General features: G+C 45.8%; 1 protein-coding gene across 1 annotated transcript in view; it reads left to right on the top strand.

The window, feature by feature from the left end:
* The window catches only part of mmp24 (matrix metallopeptidase 24), a gene marked incomplete at its 3' end in the record, with an annotated part of 70,988 nt that overhangs the window by 20,369 nt on the left and 28,994 nt on the right, over nucleotides 1-21,625 (top strand). The window contains exons 5-6 of the mRNA XM_083770400.1: nucleotides 11,654-11,815; nucleotides 17,050-17,267. Coding sequence (XP_083626526.1) covers nucleotides 11,654-11,815; nucleotides 17,050-17,267 — 380 coding nt within the window. The remainder of the gene's footprint in view (nucleotides 1-11,653; nucleotides 11,816-17,049; nucleotides 17,268-21,625) is intronic.

The following is a 21,625-nucleotide window of genomic DNA, read 5'->3' as shown; positions in this document are numbered from 1 at the left end:
ATTCACGCCCTCTGAAAATAACAACGGCTGATAAGGAGAGGGAACGAGGAGGAGAGATAGGAAAAAAACTAAAGTACTGAGGCAGAGAGAGTGAGTGGGGTGTACGAGGGTGGGCGAGAGAGAGAGAGAGAGAGAGAGAGAGAGGGATTCAGAGTGAAGGAAAGACAAAGGGAGAGCTGGAAAGAAAAGAAAGAAAGACAACTATTTTTCATGATAATATAGCACAGTTTTCTTTCTACACGGTCTGTGTCTCATAGGAGGCATGTTCAGAAACCCATCTTCCAGTGACATGATCGATGGGAAATCCACTCAATCCAGGCTAGAAACTGCAGGCTTTTTATTCCTGAAAAATCTCAAATATATATTTATGATAACGATGATGTCACTGGAAGACAGGTTTGCCCACAGCCCTCCTATGAGACGGCTGTTATATAACAGCCGTCATAACAAGCTTTCAGTTAGAGCTAGTCTGAAGACCACATCTTATATGTGAATAACAAAAAACATCACATGGATGCACCTGGGACGTATCCTCAGTGATGTATGTATGTATATTTTGGACATAAGTTTGCAGTGCACAAAGAAACTACCAGGATTCTCACAGGTAAACTTAAAAAAGAGACATAAACCAAACAAAAAATATTTATATATATTTGGGGGACGGGGGACGGGGGGGAGTGGTGTGTGTCTTTAACCCAGAGTGTGTACAAAGCGAACCAAATGGACCCTTACCGGACGGTAACTCTGAGACTGAGAGTGTGCAAGTGGAACCGAATAGACCCTTACGGGACGTGTAAGTGGAACCCAAATGGCCCCTAACGGGACGGTAACTCTGAGAGCTTTAAGCGGGTCCATTTGGTTCCACTTGCACACTCTCAGAGTTTGACGAGCACTGCAGGATCTTTACTGTGCCGAGAATGAGTGTTGAGCCAGCCATTGTGAAGCTACATTATGTGCAGCATGGAATGGAAGGTCTGCAGCAAAGTGAATTGCTGCAGTAATAGCTTGGATTGCTCCGCTGGCTTCTATAATAATGTATGTCTTACACATGTCTGTGCTAATCCATCCTCCACACACACACACGCACACACACACACACACACACACACACACACACACACACACACACACACACACACACACACACACACACACACACACACGCACGCAGGCATGCGCACACACATGTTTTTATTACTATACTTGTGTGAGGAAATTGACATTTTCAGACAGAGTCTTTATGAATGGCATCTTTTTAAATCTTTTGCCATTTCTAAACAAGACTAAAGCAGCTCTACAAGCTCTCGAGCTGAGCTTGTAGATCAGCTATTTTTCGGTGCGCAACATCAGCACACAACTGTGTATTTAAATGAGGTACAGTATACATTTTATTTGACCCAGGTTCTAAAATGAACCCCTAAATGTCTAACCCCAACTCCAACCTGAATCTTTTTCTAATTGTAAAAATCACTTTTAACCATAAAACAACCATTTATATCACAATGTCTATTCACCCACTCACTGAGTATAGATGGATGACTCCCTGATCAGAGATCAATACTTGACCAGTATCAACCCCCCAATCAGCAGAACCTGTGTCTCCAGCAACTGCTGAGTGTGCAGCGCGAAGGAGCTCTGTGTGTGTCACGCAGTTTGTTGCACAGGTTCAGACATACTTTATGCATACGTGCATGTGTGTGGGTGCGCGTGTATGCGCAGGCAGGATGTGTGTGGGTGCGCGTGTATGCGCAGGCAGGATGTGTGTGGGTGCGCGTGTATGCGCAGGCAGGATGTGTGTGCGTGCGTGCGTTACATGCACTGTCGGGGGGGGGGGAAACCTCATATGTCCCAAATGTTTCTGCCCGACAGCGGCGGTATGCACGTTCACATATACTTTATACGTGCATGTGTGAGTGTGCATGGATGTGATGGGTGCATGCACACCCGTGCGTGCATTGTGAACCGCTGAAGTCCCTGGGCGTACATTCAGTAATTGAAAGATCGGTAGAGGAGATACGGCAGACAGCAAAGTTCCCCCAAAGCAACTGAAAGCAATTCCTGCTCTCGGCCTCCAGAAGGGCAATAGAGGACAAACTCCATCATAAGTACCTAGGCTGACAATAAATCAACATATGTTTTGATCCGTGTGAGACTGTGAGTGCTGCCAAGCGAAGCCAATCGAGATAGCGTCGTCATCTCCCGCACAGGACATTTGAACGGCAAAATCTTCAGTGTCGATTTAACTCTGAGAGCGTTATCGAACTCTCTAAGTGTCTCAGTAAGAAAGTGACTGGTGCACGCGCGCGCACACGCACGCGCACACACACACACGGACACACAGGCCCTTTTTGTAGAGCCATGCCGCAAACATATTGTTTTAACACAGACAATTGAGAATCACTTTTCAAAACTGTGGTCTGAGTGATACAGTATGAGTAGATTTGACTAATTGGGTAACTTTAGGACGAGATCTAACATTTTATTAGTTAGTCACAGACTAACTAATTAGTCTAGCATTATGGAATAAGGACTGCAGAAAAACAAGCCATATCTCGCCATTCAAGGACTCAGACACAGGCTCTGATTTTCTGCAAAGAGAGAGCAGAATAAAGACATGACATGAGAAGGACAAGGGAAAAAAACGGAATAGATTATCTGTAGGCCTGAAAAAACCTTTGCTTGTAGATCTGCTATTTTTCAATAGCTAAAGTATAACACAATGCTTAGTTAAAACACCAAAAGGGGTTCCCGTCCAGAATGGGTTCAAACTTGAAGAAAGTGCTGTGAGACACTTTGACTCAGTCAGTCAAGGTTCAGACATTGGAGTTCCAGACATCACATTAATTCACAAGCTCCCCTCCCTACCCCACACACTTTCTTGACAACTCAGTGTGGGCATTCAAAATGGTCCAAGAAAGTGATGCTCTAAGCTGGGGAGAAAAATAATGCTGCCAGCACTCAGAGATAGGTCTATACACTGTACAGAGCTATATGAGAAAGTAATGTGAGGTTATAACATTACTGGAGAGATAGGTTACACCAGGACACTCTGATACGCACCGCATCCGTCAGACCGGAAGACGTCTGAATAGAAACACAATAGAAAGCACAGCTATTATGTCTGTGAAGGAGCCCAGAAGCAGGCTTACAAATGACATGAACGAGTATACGATTATGAAAACCTCATATCTCCATGTTTTCCTTCTTTTTGTTTTCCTAAATTATGTCCTACTTGATCATACTACAGCGGCACACCAAAGCAATCGGCAAGCTCGAAACGTGGTCCGAAGCAAAGTGCTTTGAGCTTGTGGATCTGCCGCTTTGGCCACTTTTTTTATTTGAAGAAATGTAACAGTTTTGGACATGTGAGGTTTTTGACAATGAAAGAGCCATTACCAGACAACCACCAAGGACAAGGACGCGCACAAGCAGAATTAAAGATGGACCTCGTCGGAAGGAAAGAAAAGAAAAGAAAAAGTTTGGTTTTTGGAGGCTACAGTATAAATGTATGACAGGCCTATGAAAGCGTGATGTGAAATCATTGAAGAGGCACGATAGACGGAGACAAATTATTTTTAATTATTTCTCACAGACAGAGTCAAGGTTAATTGTACAAAGTAGAAACGGTGTGTGGACTTTAGCCAAAAGAACAATGAAGACTCATAGTCACTTCACGGGCCAAGCTTATTACTCACAAGGAACAGACTGCACAAAAATAAACCCACAAAACATCTAGATTACAGTCTGACTAAAAACTAAAATGTTAAATAACACACAGCTTAGTAAAAACTTGTGCGTGTGTGTGTGTGTGGTAGGCTGCGCAACAGTGACACATGGTGGTGAAATAAACGCTATTTCCGTCCTCGGACCCAACCAGCCAGCCAGCCAGCCACATTGCAGGGCCATGGAGTGGCTGGCTGCACCACTCAAAAATAGCTATAAAAGCCAAAGGCAAAATCGCAAAGCATTACGAAGTGTACTCTGTAGATTAGATTGACTATTTCATTCTGTTTTTGAAACAAAGTATAAGATGGGTGGTTAATAAGGGAAGACTACTTTTTGAAGTACATTGTTGAGATTATTGGAGAGTCAGTTCCCTTCAGGACAACATCAGACGGTCACGTATACCTTCAACAGGCATTAGAAATAGCATCCTGGGCCGTGGCTCAGCGGTCCAGGCACCATGGTCCGGGCCTGGGCCGTGGCTCAGCGGTCCAGGCACCTTGGCCAGTAGCCCAAGCCTGGCAGCGTGCCGCGGGTTCAACTCCCGATCCCGACGGCCTTTACTGCATATGTCACTCCCCCATCTCTCTCCCCCATTTCCTGTCAGACTACTGTCTGTCCCTCTATAAAAAATATAAAATAAAAAGGCAAAAGCCACAAAAATAAATAAATAGCATCCCGTGTCTCAGCAAGGACGTTTGAGGAATGTATCGCAGGACATAATGCCGGCACATTTACCGCTAATACTAGGGGGTGAAAATAATCTCAGATCACTGCTATATCCTTTTGCGAGGAGCTTATAAATCTCTCCTGCACGCACCTGACTGGTAGAGGAACAGAACTGTATTGACCTCAACCAAGGTTATTATATAGTTATGACATTTTCATTATTTTCTTTGTTTTGTTTCTGATTTCTTTGCAGTTTTGATTCGTTTTTAAAGTGGGTGTTGCTAGTTTAGTTTAGTTTTTATCTTGTGAGGGTGTAATTTTCATTTAGTTTTTATTTGTTTTAGTGTTAGTTTGTAGACTTTGCACTAGCAAGGACACTTTGGTTTAGGTTGTGGTCGTACCTTGTCATGATCTAACTAGTTCATAATAGTGACATGTATATCACTCTGCTTCCTTTTTCCTAAACCAGATCACACGGGCCAGTTTAGAACAAATACCAGGCTTTTCCCATGCCGTTATCTCTGAACGGAAGCTAAGTACAGGTGAAGACAGGCCCACGGTGGCCTTGTGGATAGAGTGTCCGCCCTGAGACCGGGAGGTCTGGGGTTCAATCCCCTCGCCGGGTCATACCTGGGCCTCCCTGCTTGGTTGGATTGGGGACATACTTGTCCCACATACCTGTCTTGTGTGACATACTAGCGCCATGCACAGTGGGTATATGGTGCGTTCACATCATACTAGCGCCATGCACAGTGGGTATATGGTGCGTTCACATCATACTAGCGCCATGCACAGTGGGTATATGGTGCGTTCACATCATACTAGCGCCATGCACAGTGGGTATATGGTGCGTTCACATCATACTAGCGTCATGCACAGTGGGTATATGGTGCGTTCACATCATACTAGCGCCATGCACAGTGGGGATATGGTGCGTTCACATCATGGCTTTGTACATCAAGCCGCTTCAGGCAAACAGGAAAACAGGAAACAGGACAAAGGCTTCTGCCCCTATGGGCCACATGGCTCGGATATTCCACCGGTTCCCAAAGCTACTTACTTACAAGGAAATAAAACAAGAAAGATAAAGGATTTTCGGAACGCCAGGCATGAGAAATCGACAAGGTTATAACCTCCGGGCTGGGCTTTTCATTGTGGCAGTAACAGTCCTAGACAGACAGAGAGACAGGTGGTATCTCAAAGCAATGGCATAGAAAATCTGTTTCAGCGGGAAGTGCAGGCAGATCAGAGGAGCAGCCATGAGGGTATACAAAGACAGAACAAATACAGAGAGCATCCATTGGGGAATAGCCTCCTGGGGCGGTATACTATACAGCATTACGCGTGGCAGGAAGACAGCGGGGAGAGTGTGTGGTTTTGTTGTGTGAGCTTGGATGGTGACACAGAGACGGTGACAGACATGTTTAAAGTGGTAGTGGTGGTAGTAGTGGAAGTGGGAGCAGCACTGTTGCGTCAGGGTGATAGCACAAGCCAGCAGCCGGAGGGAGAAAAACATCTCTGTAGTTTCAGCAGGTTTTAGTCTCAACAGGGGGTGGAAAAACCGGGACGAGATAGAATTACAGAAGGGGAGATTATCTCTGTGTGCGTGACTGTGCGTGTGTGCCTTGTGTGTGTGTGTGTGTGTGTGTGTGTGTGTGTGTGTGTGTGTGTGTGTGTGTGTATGCAGTATATACAGCAAAATCCCAAGTGGTGTACTGGTTCTCAAACCTTTTCCATGTCCCATATAGGGAAATCTTAAGCCCAAACCACACCAAAAGGGTCGGTTCGGGACGAGACGGCATTGGTGTGGTTGACCTTAAAACGGTTTTGTCCCAAGTTTGGGCTTTAGATAGTGTCATAACTGTACTCCAAAAATAAACTCAACCCGGTGACTTTACTCGTGATGGATATTGTGAAGCATCAACTGACAAAAAGTTCAAAAATATATCCAAAGAGTACGACATATATTTCTATTTTGTCACCAAACACATGACGTTATCAAATGCAACTCAATATCATGATGACACAGAGTAACATACCTAACTAACTACCCCTTCAATATGACGCAATCCCAGATTTTCAATAGAATAACCCATTCTGGACGGGAACCCCTTTTGGTGTTTTAACTAAGCATTATGTTATACTTTAGCTATTGAAAAATAGCAGATCTACAAGCTCGTAGCTTGTAGGTCTGCTATTATTGAAATATCGTGAAAATGAGGCACAAACCATTGAATATATATAATCTTTCAGAGCGAACGTTTTTTTTAATTCAACGTAATTACTTCTGTGATCCAGGGGTAGCTGGAGTAATAATTATAATAATAATAATAATTAGGGCCGGGACTAATTGTGATTAATTTAGATTAATTAACTACAGAAAGATTAATCGCGATTAACTAAAGATAAATTAATCGCACCTTTTTTTTCAACGCGGAACGTTTCTCACTGGGCGCTTTTCTATAGTACTGAAAACTGGAAATAATAAAAAGTCACCCCATTTTGTGTTGCCTAGAACTGGAGGTCTGACAAAAAACAGTAACAATATGAAGTAAGTACAGCTTTGTGATGTCACTGAGATGTACTTGTTACTGTTACAAAAAAAATTTCAGACCTCCAGTTCTAGGCAACACAGAATGGGGTGACTTTTTATTATTATTTCTACAACAGGTATATTAATGACAGTAAAATGTTGAAAATGAGTGGTTTCGGCCCAGGCCGTAGCGTAACGGTCTGGGCACCGGACTGGTGATCCAGTCGCAGTGTGCCGCAGGTTCGACTCCCGAACCCGACACGGCCTTTGCCGCATGTCGTCCCCCCATCTCTCTCCCGTTTCCTGTCAGCCTACTATCTGTCCCTTAAAAAAACAATAAAAGGCGTAAGCCGCAAAAAAATATCTTTAAAAAACAGAAAATGAGTGGTTTCCTGTAGTCACTATTCATTGATTCACTGGGATACCAGTGAAAGACTGCGAAAGAGAAGAAAGAATCTAAAACAATGCGTAACATCAAACACTGACATGAAGCGTGAGAGAAACTTTGTGCGCCGAGTGCTCTGCTGTGAGAAATCCCCACTGGAGCGCTAGATATGCCGCAGTGGAGAGGAGCTGGTGAGAGGCTAGACACCACTGTGGAATACCACTGCTACACCAGATGACACGGAGGAAGGGAATAACATCGCCTTTGTCGGCATGGGTTATGGGTGTGTGCGTGTGTGCGTGTGTGCGTGCGTGTGTGTGTGTGTGTGTGTGTGTGTGTGTGTGTGTGTGTGTGTGTGTGTGTGTGTGTGTGTGTGTGTGTGTGTGTGTGTGTTTGTGTGTGCGTGCGTGCTGGTGGGTGTGGGGGGAGAGAGGGAGAGGCTAGGGAGAAAAAGAAAAATGATAAAGATGAGGGCAAAGAAATGAAGGGCAAGGAACATCAAGCAAAGAGACGGAGAGAGGGAGATAAAAGTAACTGAGCGAAACGGACAGCGAAAGAAATGACGATGACCCCGAGTGTCTCTGAGAGAGAGAGAGAGAGAGAGAGAGATGGATGGATGTGAAAGAAATAAATCACATCACTGTAACCATCCCTATATAGTACAGTAGGAGGAGAGACAAAGAGTGGGCGAGGGACATGGAGCAAACGAGAGAGAGAGAGAGAGAGAGAGCCTGTCCAGGCACATATGTTGGCATTTGTCCACGAGTCAACTCTCGGCTATGGCAGGCAGAGATCTTCAAACAGAAAGCGCCTGCGGGGGAAAGAAGAAAAGAGTGCAGAAGAAGATAATTATGGTCTGTAATTAGGTTCAGACAGAGTCAAACCAATTACCACCATGATGAAATGTACTGTATTAATGTGAACCGCGAACGTTGGTTGTTATTAAATGTCTGCGACAGCGGAACTCTGCACAATCACATGGCAGACCTCGGTGTCCACAAACTGCGACTGTCCTTGACAGCCACTGTCAACCTTCTGTATGTCTGTCTGCATAGACCCATGCGTGCATGCTAGGGCTGACCTTCGATTACGTTTTTGATGATCGACGCTTCTATATAAATTTGTTTCGATCGTCGACGCTTCAAAAACCCAACGGGGGGGGGGGGGGGGGCGATACGAGGTGCGCGATGCGAGGCGCGCACCTTAAACAATAGCGGAGAGAAAGGCATGCTTGGATTGGTCTCATTTACTTAAAACGATAAGCATTGAAGCAACAACAGTTGCAGCCTTCATGAAAGCTTCTCTTCCGATTGAAACTCAGATGTGAAAACACCAAAAAAAACACCAGTCCTGGAGCTCCAGGCGCGCTAATTTGCGCCGCGGTCTACGCCGCTCTCAGACCCTTCCGACGAGGCTCTTTCTTGGGGTAGAAAAGTGTGGATGACCGCGGCTCAAATTAGCGCGCCTGGAGCCCAGGAGGTCACGGGCTTTTTCCCCTGTCCCATGCGTGAAATTTCGCCGATTTTTCGCCACATTTGGGCCATCCCGTATGTGATACGCCAATTTCTTGTCACATAGTTGACACTGTACACCACTTGTTCTTTGTTCTCCTTGCATATTCTAAAATGCAACCACACTTTAGATTTATTTTGTGGCGGCATGAGTGCAGGGCAGGCTGCTGTGTGTGTGTGTGTGTTGACTTCCTTGTTGTTACCACGAGTAGTGAGGGGGAGAGGGGAGGAGGCGTTGCGGTGCTGCGAGGCGCGAGCATGGCTCGCGGACCAAATGGGGCCGTCTCGCGGACCAAAAGCGTCCGCTTTTTTTTTAATGACTATTCGATTCAAAATTAAAAAATCGATTCCCGTGCGTATCGATTGAACATCGATTAATCGATTTTTTTGGGTCAGCCCTAGTGCATGCGTGTATGAATGTACTGTATGTATTTTATCATAATTTGTCCGCCATGCAGAGCTGAAAATGCTTCAACGAATTTGAGCCACACGACCCAACATTGCGCAAATTGTGCGTTGTGTAATCGTTTGTCTCATGAACATATTATATCATGTTAAGTACTTACTGTTCATTCACAGTAGAGTAAAGTTCATACAGTACTATCAACGTAGGCCTATACAGACTAACTATCATTCTATCCCCAATTGTTTTGTAATTAACCGACCAAAATAACTAGAGAGAGAGAGAGAGGTATACTTCTCCATTACAGCAGAAAAGAAATGTATACCACACTGTATAACCATTAAGCAGGCTCCCCCCAGCTCCCCCCAGCTCCCCCCAGCTCCCCCAGCTCCCCCTTCTCCCCCCAGCTCCCCCCAGCTCCCCCAGCTCCCCCAGCTCCCCCCAGCTCCCCCTTCTCCCCCCAGCTCCCCCCAGCTCCCCCAGCTCCCCCTTCTCCCCCCAGCTCCCCCCAGCTCCCCCTTCTCCCCCCAGCTCCCCTCAGCTCCCCCTTCTCCCCCCAGCTCCCCCAGCTCCCCTCAGCTCCCCCCAGCTCCCCCCAGCTCCCCTCAGCTCCCCCCAGCTCCCCTCAGCTCCCCCCAGCTCCCCCCAGCTCCCCTCAGCTCCCCCCAGCTCCCCTCAGCTCCCCTCAGCTCCCCTCAGCTCCCCCCAGCTCCCCTCAGCTCCCCTCAGCTCCCCTCAGCTCCCCCCAGCTCCCCCCAGCTCCCCTCAGCTCCCCCCAGCTCCCCTCAGCTCCCCCCAGCTCCCCTCAGCTCCCCCCAGCTCCCCCCAGCTCCCCTCAGCTCCCCCCAGCTCCCCTCAGCTCCCCTCAGCTCCCCCCAGCTCCCCCCAGCTCCCCCCAGCTCCCCTCAGCTCCCCCCAGCTCCCCCCAGCTCCCCTCAGCTCCCCCCAGCTCCCCTCAGCTCCCCCCAGCTCCCCTCAGCTCCCCTCAGCTCCCCCCAGCTCCCCCCAGCTCCCCCCAGCTCCCCTCAGCTCCCCCCAGCTCCCCTCAGCTCCCCTCAGCTCCCCCCAGCTCCCCCCAGCTCCCCCGCAGCTCCAGTCAAATTCCACTTCACACTAGAGAGATCATCAGCCAGCAAACACATTAATGTGTTCTTGTTTGCCGCCCACTATTTGACAGCTAACGTCTACTATGGTCAATTCCCTCGTGTTCTGCACCGGAGACAATTTGTTCCGTTTTCGAGAAGAGAGCTTTGTTGTCTCCACCAGGCCGAAGGCCTAGGGGGAGAGTATGTTTTGCACTCCGTCCGTCCGTCCGTGTGTCCGTCCGTCCGTCCGTTAGCAGCTAATCTCGGCCACCGTTAACCCGGTCGATGCCAAATTTTGCACACACACTCCCTGGATGCCAACGATGAACCTCTGCCCCAAACTTTCCAGAACGGCCTGTTATAGCGCCACCAGGAGGCCGCTTTGTGCAAAACAAGTTTTTGCACAGTACACCTACAGATTTTGTCCAAACATCACGCAAATTGGTACACAGTCTCTCTACAGCCATTCAACGAAACCGGTCTTTCAGATTTCTCACACTCCATCCTGATTGGTTAAGATTGGCTTCCAAAGTTCACAGGAGTGCTCAGTTTCAAACAAAATACTGCAAAACATGAACACATCGCGTGATTTCCGTGAAATTGTGCACCCACATTCCCACTAGGCTGAGGACAAAATGCCACATGAACAATTTCAACTCAGCCTCAAGGTGGCGCTATAACTGGCCAAAAAGTGTTTTTACCTCTAACTGCACGGATCTGTGGATAACTTTGTATGCCAACTCCCTAGAGGCCAAGGAAAAACCTTTGTCTGGAATTTTTCACATCTGCTCTTTATAGCGCCACCAGGAGGCCGACATATGTAAAACACATTTTCTATTATTACTCCTTCAGATTTTATCCAAATTTCACGCAAATCGCTACACATGATCTCCATAGTCATGTGATCAAGACAGGTTTGTTTGATTTCTCATATTCCATCCTGATTGGCCACGATTGGCTCCTACAGTTTTCAGGAGTAGCAAATGGCCACAACTCCTCAACGCAGCGTCCGATTGCAATGAAACTGTGCATGCATATTCCCACTAGGCTGAGGAAGAATCCTGGTGGAGACCTGTGCCGATTGGCACTTTATCTTGTTTTCTTTGTTTCTTTTTTTCCCAGTCAAATACATGTTTTTTGGGGTAGTGTTGTTGTCTGCAAAGCACAGCAGAAGGCTTGTCAGCAGCTCAACCTCTCTCCACTGGATATGTAATTACGGGACTACAACTATTATCTCAGTAATGATGAACCTTGCATTTCTACCTTCCTAATACCAATCCCATTATCCTCTTTGCCTCTCTCTCTCTCTCTCTCTCTCTCTCTCTCTCTCTCTCTCTCCCACAGGTAATGATCTGTTTCTGGTGGCGGTCCATGAGCTGGGCCACGCCCTGGGTCTGGAGCACTCCAACGATCCCAGTGCTATCATGGCTCCTTTCTACCAGTACATGGAGACCCACAACTTCAAGCTTCCCCTGGACGACCTGCAGGGCATACAGAAGATCTATGGTAAAACCTGCAGGGGCATACATGAGATCCAGGGGCCCTCCTATGCCCAGCTTTGAGTGTTTGTGTAAACACAAACATTGTGTAAAACACAAACTTTGAAGACTAGGAGTTGCGACTAGTTGTGAGTAGTTGCAATGAACTGCAACTGGTGTAGTTTGGGCTTTAACCCATTCTGAACGGGCACCCATTTTGGTGTCGGCATCACGTTATGCTTTAGCTATTTAAAAATAGCAGATCTACAAGCTCATATCGCGCCACCGAGTGGCGCGATACGAGCTTGTAGGTCTGCTATTTTTTGAAAAATCGAAGAACGACTGACATTTTTAGAATCTGATCTCAGGTCAGAATGGGTTCATCAGACCAGTGTGTGTCCGGCGGAAAACCTCGTGTGAATCTGATCTCAGGTCAGAATGGGTTAATCAATCCACTTCCCAAGTGTTTTGGATTGTGTCTGAATGTGCCTCGTCAGGTGTCACTGGGCTTGGCTCAGGACCGGCAAATTACCAGTCGACCAGCCAGACCGCGCCCCAGTTACAATGTCGGGCGATAATCATGCTAATATACACATAATAGCCTTACATCCCACCCTATCTGATTCCATAGAGATATCCTCCCTATCAGAAAAGATTAATTACTTCTGTAAGCACATTTTCCTGTTCTGGTTGCTTCATTCAGAAAGGAGAGCGTGTGAAGCAGTTGTTCTCAAATGTTTTCATGTCAGGGACCCCCAAATTAATATGTATTTGTCTGCGGACCTTCATCGGAAAACACCAGATGCCAGGGACCTCCCATACAATATTGGTGTTGTTAAAATGTCTCCAAAATACTCCACATTTTTCACATTTCACAAAAGATTTGTTTTGAAATAAAGTGTCGGCATATCCACATGGTATAACAGCATTACATTCAAGACAACATTTCAAGTCCACTAAGAGTTTCTGGGTTTGGCTGAGTCAGACCACTTCACTCTCTCTGAGCAAACACACACAGGCACTTTTCAGCCCAAAAGCTTCAGTCCAAAAAGTGCCACCCCAAGCAATTTCACACTGTACAACCCTGGGTGTTCATTTAACCCATTCTGACCTGAGATCAGATTCATACGAGGTTTCCGCCGGACACACACTGGTCTGATGAACCCATTCTGACCTGAGATCAGATTCTAGAAATGTCAGTCGCTCTTCGATTTTTCAAAAATAGCAGACCTACAAGCTCGTAGCGCGCCACTCGGTGGCGCGATATGAGCTTGTAGATCTGCTATTTTTCAATAGCTAAAGCATAACATGATGCCGACACCAAAATGGGTGCCCGGTCAGAATGGGTTAACTCAGAGAGGGTACAAATATAACCAAATGGACCCGTAAGGGTGTATTTGGTTACGTTACACATTGTCGCGCTGCCGGGCAGAAACCTCTTAACTTCACGTTCAAACTTTTCTTTCGTTATTTAATGCCCTACATAACTACAGCGTCATAACCTGACGCTGCCAGATGGGGGCGGTATTGGGTAACCATGTTCCCCAACACAGCACTCATCTGGGATCTCTCAGGGAGTTGAGCTGACACAAATCCGTTCCGTACCGAACCAATCAGCGTGAGCTAAGGGCGGGATATGTGCGAAACCGGATGTGAAGCTATATAGACACGTCAATATGATTGGTTGTGTTTGCACGCCCACACGGTGATAGACAGACGGTCCCATCCAATCATCTACCAAGTATCTTGAAAAAAAGGAACAGCCCCGTCATCGAATTTGCTTCCGCGATCCCAGATCCCAATAAGCTGTGAAACAAATTTGTGTAGCAAGCTTCTTGGATCTGGCAGCGTCAGGTTAACGGCGTCACACAAAAGCATCCAAAGTAGAAGAAAATATGTTCAAAATTGGAAGTACTCCAGTACAAAAAGTTCCAAAATATAACTCAAAATTGTACTCAAGTACAGTACTTGAGTAATTGTACTTACTCAAGTACTGTACTTGAGTAATTGTACTTACTCAAGTACTGTACTTGAGTACAGTACTTGAGTACTGTACACACCACAACAAAAAGAAGTGTTGTTTGGAAAGCAGAGCAGAACATTATACATTAGCGTCAGTACAAATTGAAAACGGCGTACGCATGCAGAGCTCAGCAATAAACCTTCCCTGGATAAAGAAAGGTTTCCAGAAACGTTGACAGCCTGCAAGTCTCTGGTCTTTTCTAACGTGTTTCCACCAGGGACACTTTGTTCCATTTCAAAGGGGAGAAGACGCTCGCATTGTTGGCTACTGTTCAGCGGCGTGTGTGTGTGTGTGCGCGGTCGTGTGTGCTTCCATGCGTGCATGAATGTGTGTGGATTTTTCTGAACAAAGGCTGCTCTATGCTGAAAATAATATTGTTACCTGTATATTTGTACATACACACATACATACATACACACATACATACATACATACATACATACATACATACATACATACATACATACATACATATGCCAGGTCTAGCTTAAACTTGGACTCAGGGGGGTGGACGCCTCTGCCTTGCATAGTCCCCAGTGAATAGGCAGTTGGCCCTTCACTGGTAACCCTATTTTGGACTCATTTTAAATATATGAAGGTATTGCGGGCAGGGATTTTTACAAAAAAGCCTCCCCTTTTAAAATACATACACACATACATACCTACATACATTTCAGAAGTTTTAGCAGTTTTTAAGGACCCACTTTTAGGCCAGTGCACCAGAGCAAACTCTTGCCTTTTTTTAAACCCTACCCATTTTAACCAAATACATACATACAGCATTTGTTTTGTTTGTTTGGTTGTTTTTGCTGCACTTTTTTTTCTCCTAGGCGTTACACCTCATCTGCGCAGGCAAGGAGCGAGCGTTCTAACGGCGATATCGCACGAAAAACTCTCCTGATATGGAGCGCCGGCCGTTGCGTGCGTCGTAGGCTGAACCAATCAAATATCCAATAAATAGTAGCGTGTATGTACTGTAGATCTTCAACCAATCAAAGTGTTTGGGGGGGCCGCGAAGCCTCGCTCAAATAAGAGACTCTGCGAGCGAATATATTATGGGTGGATGATGTCGCTGAACGGCGCGTTGCGGTACACCAGGACAGCCTCATTGAAAAACATGCCTTCTAATGAGACGTCGTCGCTCGCATCGCATCGCTGGCGGTGCGGACGGGGTGTTATGCCCTCGCGCGCTTTTAATGTTTTAAAATCTCTTTCAGTCGTGTGATGTTTTATTCATGCAAATGCTTTGCCCTGATTGTAGCACATTTTGAGATTTGTGTCAAACGTATTCCATGTAGGCAGAGACCTGCTCCCATTGGTGCCAAATGTGCCTCAGGACCAGCGTTGAATAACAGATTTTTATAAAGTTTTTTTTCCACCCACTTTAACCCATTCTGACCGGGCACCCATTTTGGTGTCGGCATCATGTTATGCTTTAGCTATTGAAAAATAGCAGATCTACAAGCTCATATCGCGCCACCGAGTGGCGCGATACGAGCTTGTAGGTCTGCTATTTTTTGAAAAATCGACTGACAATTTTTGAATCTGATCTCAGGTCAGAATGGGTTAATCAGACCAGTGTGTGTCCAGTGGAAAACTCGTATGAATCTGATCTCAGGTCAGAATGGGTTATTTCAGTCCATCAAACAACAAATACATCTACTGTATCTATCTATAAATGCACCAAGTCTCTGTAATCCACGTAATCCCCCGTTTGCCCCACAGACTTCAAATTCGACACACGTGTTCCACAGCACTGCAGGGGGAGCAGGGCCCGCTGTCCAGAACCATGCCCCCTAACCCATTCTGACCTGAGATCAGATTCATACGAGGTTTCCGCCGGACACACACTGGTCTGATGAACCCATTCTGACCTGAGATCAGATTCTAAAAATATCAGTCGCTCTTCGATTTTTCAAAAATAGCAGACCTACAAGCTCGTATCGCGCCACTCGGTGGCGCGATATGAGCTTGTAGATCTGCTATTTTTAAATAGCTAAAGCATAACATGATGCCAACACTAAAATGGGTGCCCGGTCAGAATGGGCTAAAAGGCCTCTGCCCCGGGCTCTGCCCAGGGTCCATATGGAGACGGCCTGTCCTGACATCATTCTGACGCCTGCATAGACTCCATATTTGGGGCATGCCTGTCAAAGAACTCCATAATTATGGGCATAAAAGGGACAGAGCCATAATACCTGGGTGGGGCGTTCATTTCCAACTTGCATCATTCCAAGTATAGGCCAGTGCCCAACGGGCACCGCCTACACATAATATCTAGTTAGAAATACAGAGATTCCACGCACGGCATGTCTTATCCTGATTGATCAAAGAGCAACCTTTTGATTATGTGTACATCTTTTCTCTACCTGCACGTCTCCGTTGAGCACCTGGTTGTTTTCTCGCCTCAACAAATACCTACAACAGCAACGCTGATTGGAAATATCAAGGAAATGACGCGTTAGCAGGGTCTCAACCTCCAGAACATTAGAATCATAGTGTGACCAATGTGTCATTTCCGTCAGGAAGTTCTGACCTGAGATCAGATTCTAAAAATGTCTTCTACATCCTGACAGTTTTCTGAAAAAGCTATGTATTCTATGTCAGTCGTTCTTCGATTAAAAAAAAATAGCAGACCTACAAGCTCATAGCGCGCCACTCGGTGGCACGCTATGAGCTTGTAGGTCTGCTATTTTTCAATAGCTAAAGCATAGCATAATGATAACACCAAAAGGGGTTCCCGCCCAAAATGGGTAGATTGCATACTAGCACAACGTAAACCTTTCTATAATTACAACGTCTCCACTGTCAACACACTGTCACACCGTGATGAGTGTGAAACATTAAGAGCTTGTTAATGCTAGCAGGCATTACGGGAGACTGGTAGCGCACAACTTGGTGTTGTAATGCCTGATTTAAACTTACTGTAGCCGCATACCGAAAATAGTCAATATACTGTACAAGCTCACAACGCATCAGCCATGTTGTAGAGCAGCAGCGCCCACGCACAGCCAAGTGTAAAATGACTCATCTCAGTTCTCCCGGATCTCTTCTGCACTCCCTGACATTTTCGTGTAGTTTTTATACTTGTTGACGAAATTGTCAATATTATGTAGTCATAGTTTTATTCATCACAGCTTAGTTTCTATTCCGTCTTTGTTTCGTTTTCGTCAGTGACAATACGTAGTCGACGGAAAAGAAAATTGTCAACCAAATAATTGACTGTTTGTCCTCCCCAGGCATCCCGACGGCCATGTTGGAGCCCACGCGGCCGCTGCCCACCTTACCGTCCAGACGGACGCACTCCACCTCGGAACGCAAGCACGACCGCCACGCCCGGCCCGCCCGCCCGCCCTCGGGCGACCGCCCCGCCCTGCCCGGGAACGGCAAGCCCAACATCTGTGACGGCAACTTCAACACCGTGGCCTTCTTCAGGCGAGAGATGTTTGTCTTTAAGGTGAGTGGAGAGAGAGAGAGAGAGAAAGGAGCGTTTACACGCGCGCACACACACACACACACACACACACATGTACGCACACACTGCACATACACAAACACACGCACCCACACACAGAGTATGTTTACATGGACACTTACACACAGCATACATCCTCAGGTCAAAGTTGTCAGAGCTGCCCTTTAGACCAGAGAACCCCAACAAGCCTTTGAAATATAAGTGATGTCTTTCTGAACTGTGTGCGCATTCGTGTGCATGCGCGCACATGCACGTGTGTGTGTGTGTGTGTGTGTGTGTGTGTGTGTGTGTGTGTGTGTGTGTGAGAGAGAGAGAGAGAGAGAGTGAGTGTGTGTAGGGGGGAAAATCCATCTTGATGTCTCTGATCTTTAAACGGAATATTAGAAAAGGTCATAGACCTGTATCGTCTGTCTGTCTGTCTGTCTGTCTGTCTGTCTGTCTGTCTGTCTGTCTGTCTGTCTGTCTGTCTGTCTGTCTGTCTGTCTGTCTGTCTGTCTGTCTGTCTGTCTGTCTGTCTGTCTGTCTGTCTGTCGGTCTGTCTGAATCATTAGTGGCCTCTCTGTCTCAGACTGTGTTAGTATCTGTGTCTGGATCTGTGAATGTCTCTCTATCTGTCCATCTGTTTGTCTCTGTCTGTGTGCTTTCCCGGTCGCCATCCATCGATGTGTCTGTGCCTGTCTGTCTGTCTAACATCTCTCTCTCTCTCTCTCTCTCTCTCTCTCTCTCTCTCTCTCCCCCCCCCCCCCGTGTCAGGCATTCTGGCTGACCGTATATGCCTGTCTCACTTTCATCCCGCGTTGTGTGCTTTTCTCGCTTTCATCCTGTCTGTCTTTCATCCCCTGTTCATGTCTATGTGTCCACAGTACCTGTCTGTCATCCTCTCGTCACAGTCAGCCTTTGTTGTCACATCACAGGTTTGCGGCTGTAGCAGAAGTGGGTGACTTTATTTTTGGAGATTTCTTTTGTACAGCTGCAGGAGAAGAACAGAGAAATCTTAAGATATTCACAGCTTTGTACTTTGTACCGTAACCCTTGCCTGTTATCTTGACCTCCTGTCCAGGACACCATTGGCATGGCCCAGCGTCAATTAGGCTTTAGTCTCTAAAAGACAGTCTGTCGGACTGTCGGTATGTCCTTTAGGCTACCAAAACAGAAAAACAACACACACACACACACACACACACACACACTTGAGCGTGAGCGTGTGCTGCCGGAAGCGCATGGCAGTGAAGCAGAGCGGAGCAAAATGTCACAGCCTTTATCCTGCCTCTGTGGAAACAGGGAAGCTGTGCTGGGTTGGAGGGTTAATGGAGTTTGCCTGCCTGGAGACACGTGCACGCTCGCACACGCACGCACGTGCACGTGCACACACACACACACACACACACACGCACACACACAGAGAGAGAGAGGTTCACCCCAATGACATCATGAAACTCTGAAGGAGGAATCATTTGTGATGTGGGACAATATGCAAAACATGGAATAGTAGGCCTATCGTCACTGTCGGGTGGAAACCTCATAGGTCCCAAAACTGTTACTTTTCAGGATTCAAATTCAAAAGTATAGCAGATCTACGAGCTCGAGGCGCGGGTGTGAATCGGCGCGTTTTGCCAACTTTGACATCATCATGGGGATGGAGATCCCTGATGTCATCGTGAATGCGACCTGCTGTCACAATTAACCCATTCTGAACGGGAACCCATTTTGGTGTCAGCATCATGTCGTGCTTTAGCTATTTAAAAATAGCAGATCTACAAGCTCATATCGCGCCACCGAGTGGCGCGATACGAGCTTGTAGGTCTGCTATTTTTGAAAAATCGAAGACACTTTTAGAATCTGATCTCAGGTCAGAATGGGTTAATAATGAAACTGTCAGGATGTAATAGACATTTTTAGAATCTGATCTCAGGTCAGAATGGGTTAAGCCCATATATGGAGATCACTGATGTCATCAATATTGGCCAGCAACCCTACATCTGACCTCAAACCTCAAACCCTTAGATCTCCATATATGGAGATATGTCAGAACCTCTTCTGACATTCTATATGTTGGATCCTTCTCCATCCATCCTTCCTCTTTGATGTCTCCCTTTTTGACTCCCATTCAAACTCTAGACAGGCCTGCCCAAAAGTTATTCGTGCAGCTGTGAAAACTGGGGTTCTCAACAGGCCCCGAAAATGAAGGTCCAGCCCTCATCAAAGCCTGTACACTCAAGACAATGTCCCCGCTACCACCCTTAGATCTCCATATATGGAGCTGACCTGTTCTGACATTCCATATGTTGATCTAACCTCACCAAACCCTGTAGAATTAATTCCATGTTGATCTGACCGCCCATGCCAATGCTCCAGCTCTTGGCCAGCAGTCTGAACGTCACCCAGGCGGAATGCGTGCACGTGACCTCGCCCATACAGCAGGTCGCTTCTCGCCCTCAGGCGTCTTACTGGTATGTTGGTACTTGGTACTGGTAGCTGGTACTTGTATTGTAATGTGATTTATGTATGGAAAAAAGGAAAATCAATAAATACATTGTTGAGAAATTATACATAAAACCCACAGACACACTTTACCACTTTTACATTCAACACAAAAAAACTAAGTAAGAAAATAAAAGTTAGCGTTATTTTTTGTGCAACACTCAAGTAGTAATTTACCAAAAAAAGAAATAATAAAGCAAAAACTAAATGAAGATAATATGAGGTTTCATATCTCTATATCTTCTTCCGTCAGCACACAGGTACCGATGTGCTTTAAACGTGCAATCTTCATAATCAATAGAGTAAATTATTTAAACTTGGATGTGAATAATCCTTTAGCGTTCTGAAAAGGATCAGACTGTGCTCAATTGATTTTCTCCATGCAGGCTCCCACAATGGAGTTGGACAAACTCCAATAATCACCAGAGCTTTCTTTTCAAGCCTGTTGATGGCATCACTTTGCTATCTATCTATCTATCTATCTATCTATCTATCTATCTATCTATCTATCTATCTATCTATCTATCTATCTATCTATCTATCTATCTATCTATCTATCTATCTAACGGTGGGCATTTCATGGTACCTCCAGAGCAATACAGTTGAAAAATATAATTCCTCAAAGTTAGAACGGCTTGCAATCCAAGGTGAAGTAAACCCTGCGTTGTTCCAGTGGAAGCTACCTCGTCCCAGGTGTAAAAGGCGTAATAACCGTCTCTGTGTGTATATATAGTACAGTGTCGATGATTGCACTCTGAGAGTGTACAAATGGAACTAAATGGGTTCATAATAGTTCCATTTGTACACTCTGAGAGTTACAAATGGACATATTGTAGCACAGAGCATTTCTCTGTGTGAGTGTGAAGCATGCCTTGAATAGCAAGGTAAAAAAAACATTTGCGCTCAGCAATTGTTCCCTGGCTAACCTGGATAACATCTTCCCTGCAGATACAGTAAATTGCTGCTGATAATTTTTCTTATTTTTTTTGTATAACTGTTTAACAAAGTTGTACCTTATGGAAAAAGTTCAGCCTAACACTTTAACCGTTTAACCCATTCTGGGCGCGAACCGCTTTTGGTGTTTATAGCATTGTGTTATACTTTAGCTATTGAAAAATAGCAGATCTACAAGCTCATAGTGCGGCACCGAGTGCCGCGCTACGAGCTTGTAGGTCTGCTATTTTTTGAAAAATCGTGAAAATGGAACAACATATTTTCAGGTGGGGGTCGGCCAAATACATATATTTTTGAGGGTACTTGAGCACCACTGACACAGAAACATGGGGTTTTTCAGAAAACTGTCAGAATTTAGAAGACATTTGTAGAATCGTTCTCAGTCCTAAATGGGTTAAAGACAGATATTGGTGGTGTACACACACACTGCGTGGAAGCTTTCTTGCGGTCCCATTCCAGATTCCAATGTAATTATTGTATCACCTTTTTGGTGTGAGGTTAGCTGACTGTCCAGCCGCCATGTTACAAAGCTGCTTGATTTCTGCTCAATTCTACATGGAGAAATATGGCGTTTAAAGTACTTGGAAACTTGAAAACCATACGAGATGAGATACAGATATCTTAGAGATTTACTTAAGTCGTACATAAGAAAAGCACTTGTGTCAAAGTGTTTTTCCTTCCCATAAATCTTCCCTTCTGGGGGTCCCTGGCACACAACACATTTTTAGATGTTTGAGCGCCATTTAGTCTAGAATCTAGACTGCTTGGCTCCATCAGTAACAGAAAACACTGACATCTACTTCCTATATTGGAGGGAATATACTGTGGTCCACCTCCGGAACCACAGACACACCCCAACCTCCGGAACCACTGCAGACACACCCCAACATCCCTCCAGAGCCTTC

Source organism: Protomyctophum parallelum, assembly GCF_964188405.1.
Source record: "Protomyctophum parallelum genome assembly, chromosome: 8".
NCBI classification, from domain to species: domain Eukaryota; kingdom Metazoa; phylum Chordata; class Actinopteri; order Myctophiformes; family Myctophidae; genus Protomyctophum; species Protomyctophum parallelum.
This window is presented reverse-complemented; position numbering and strand designations above follow the sequence as displayed.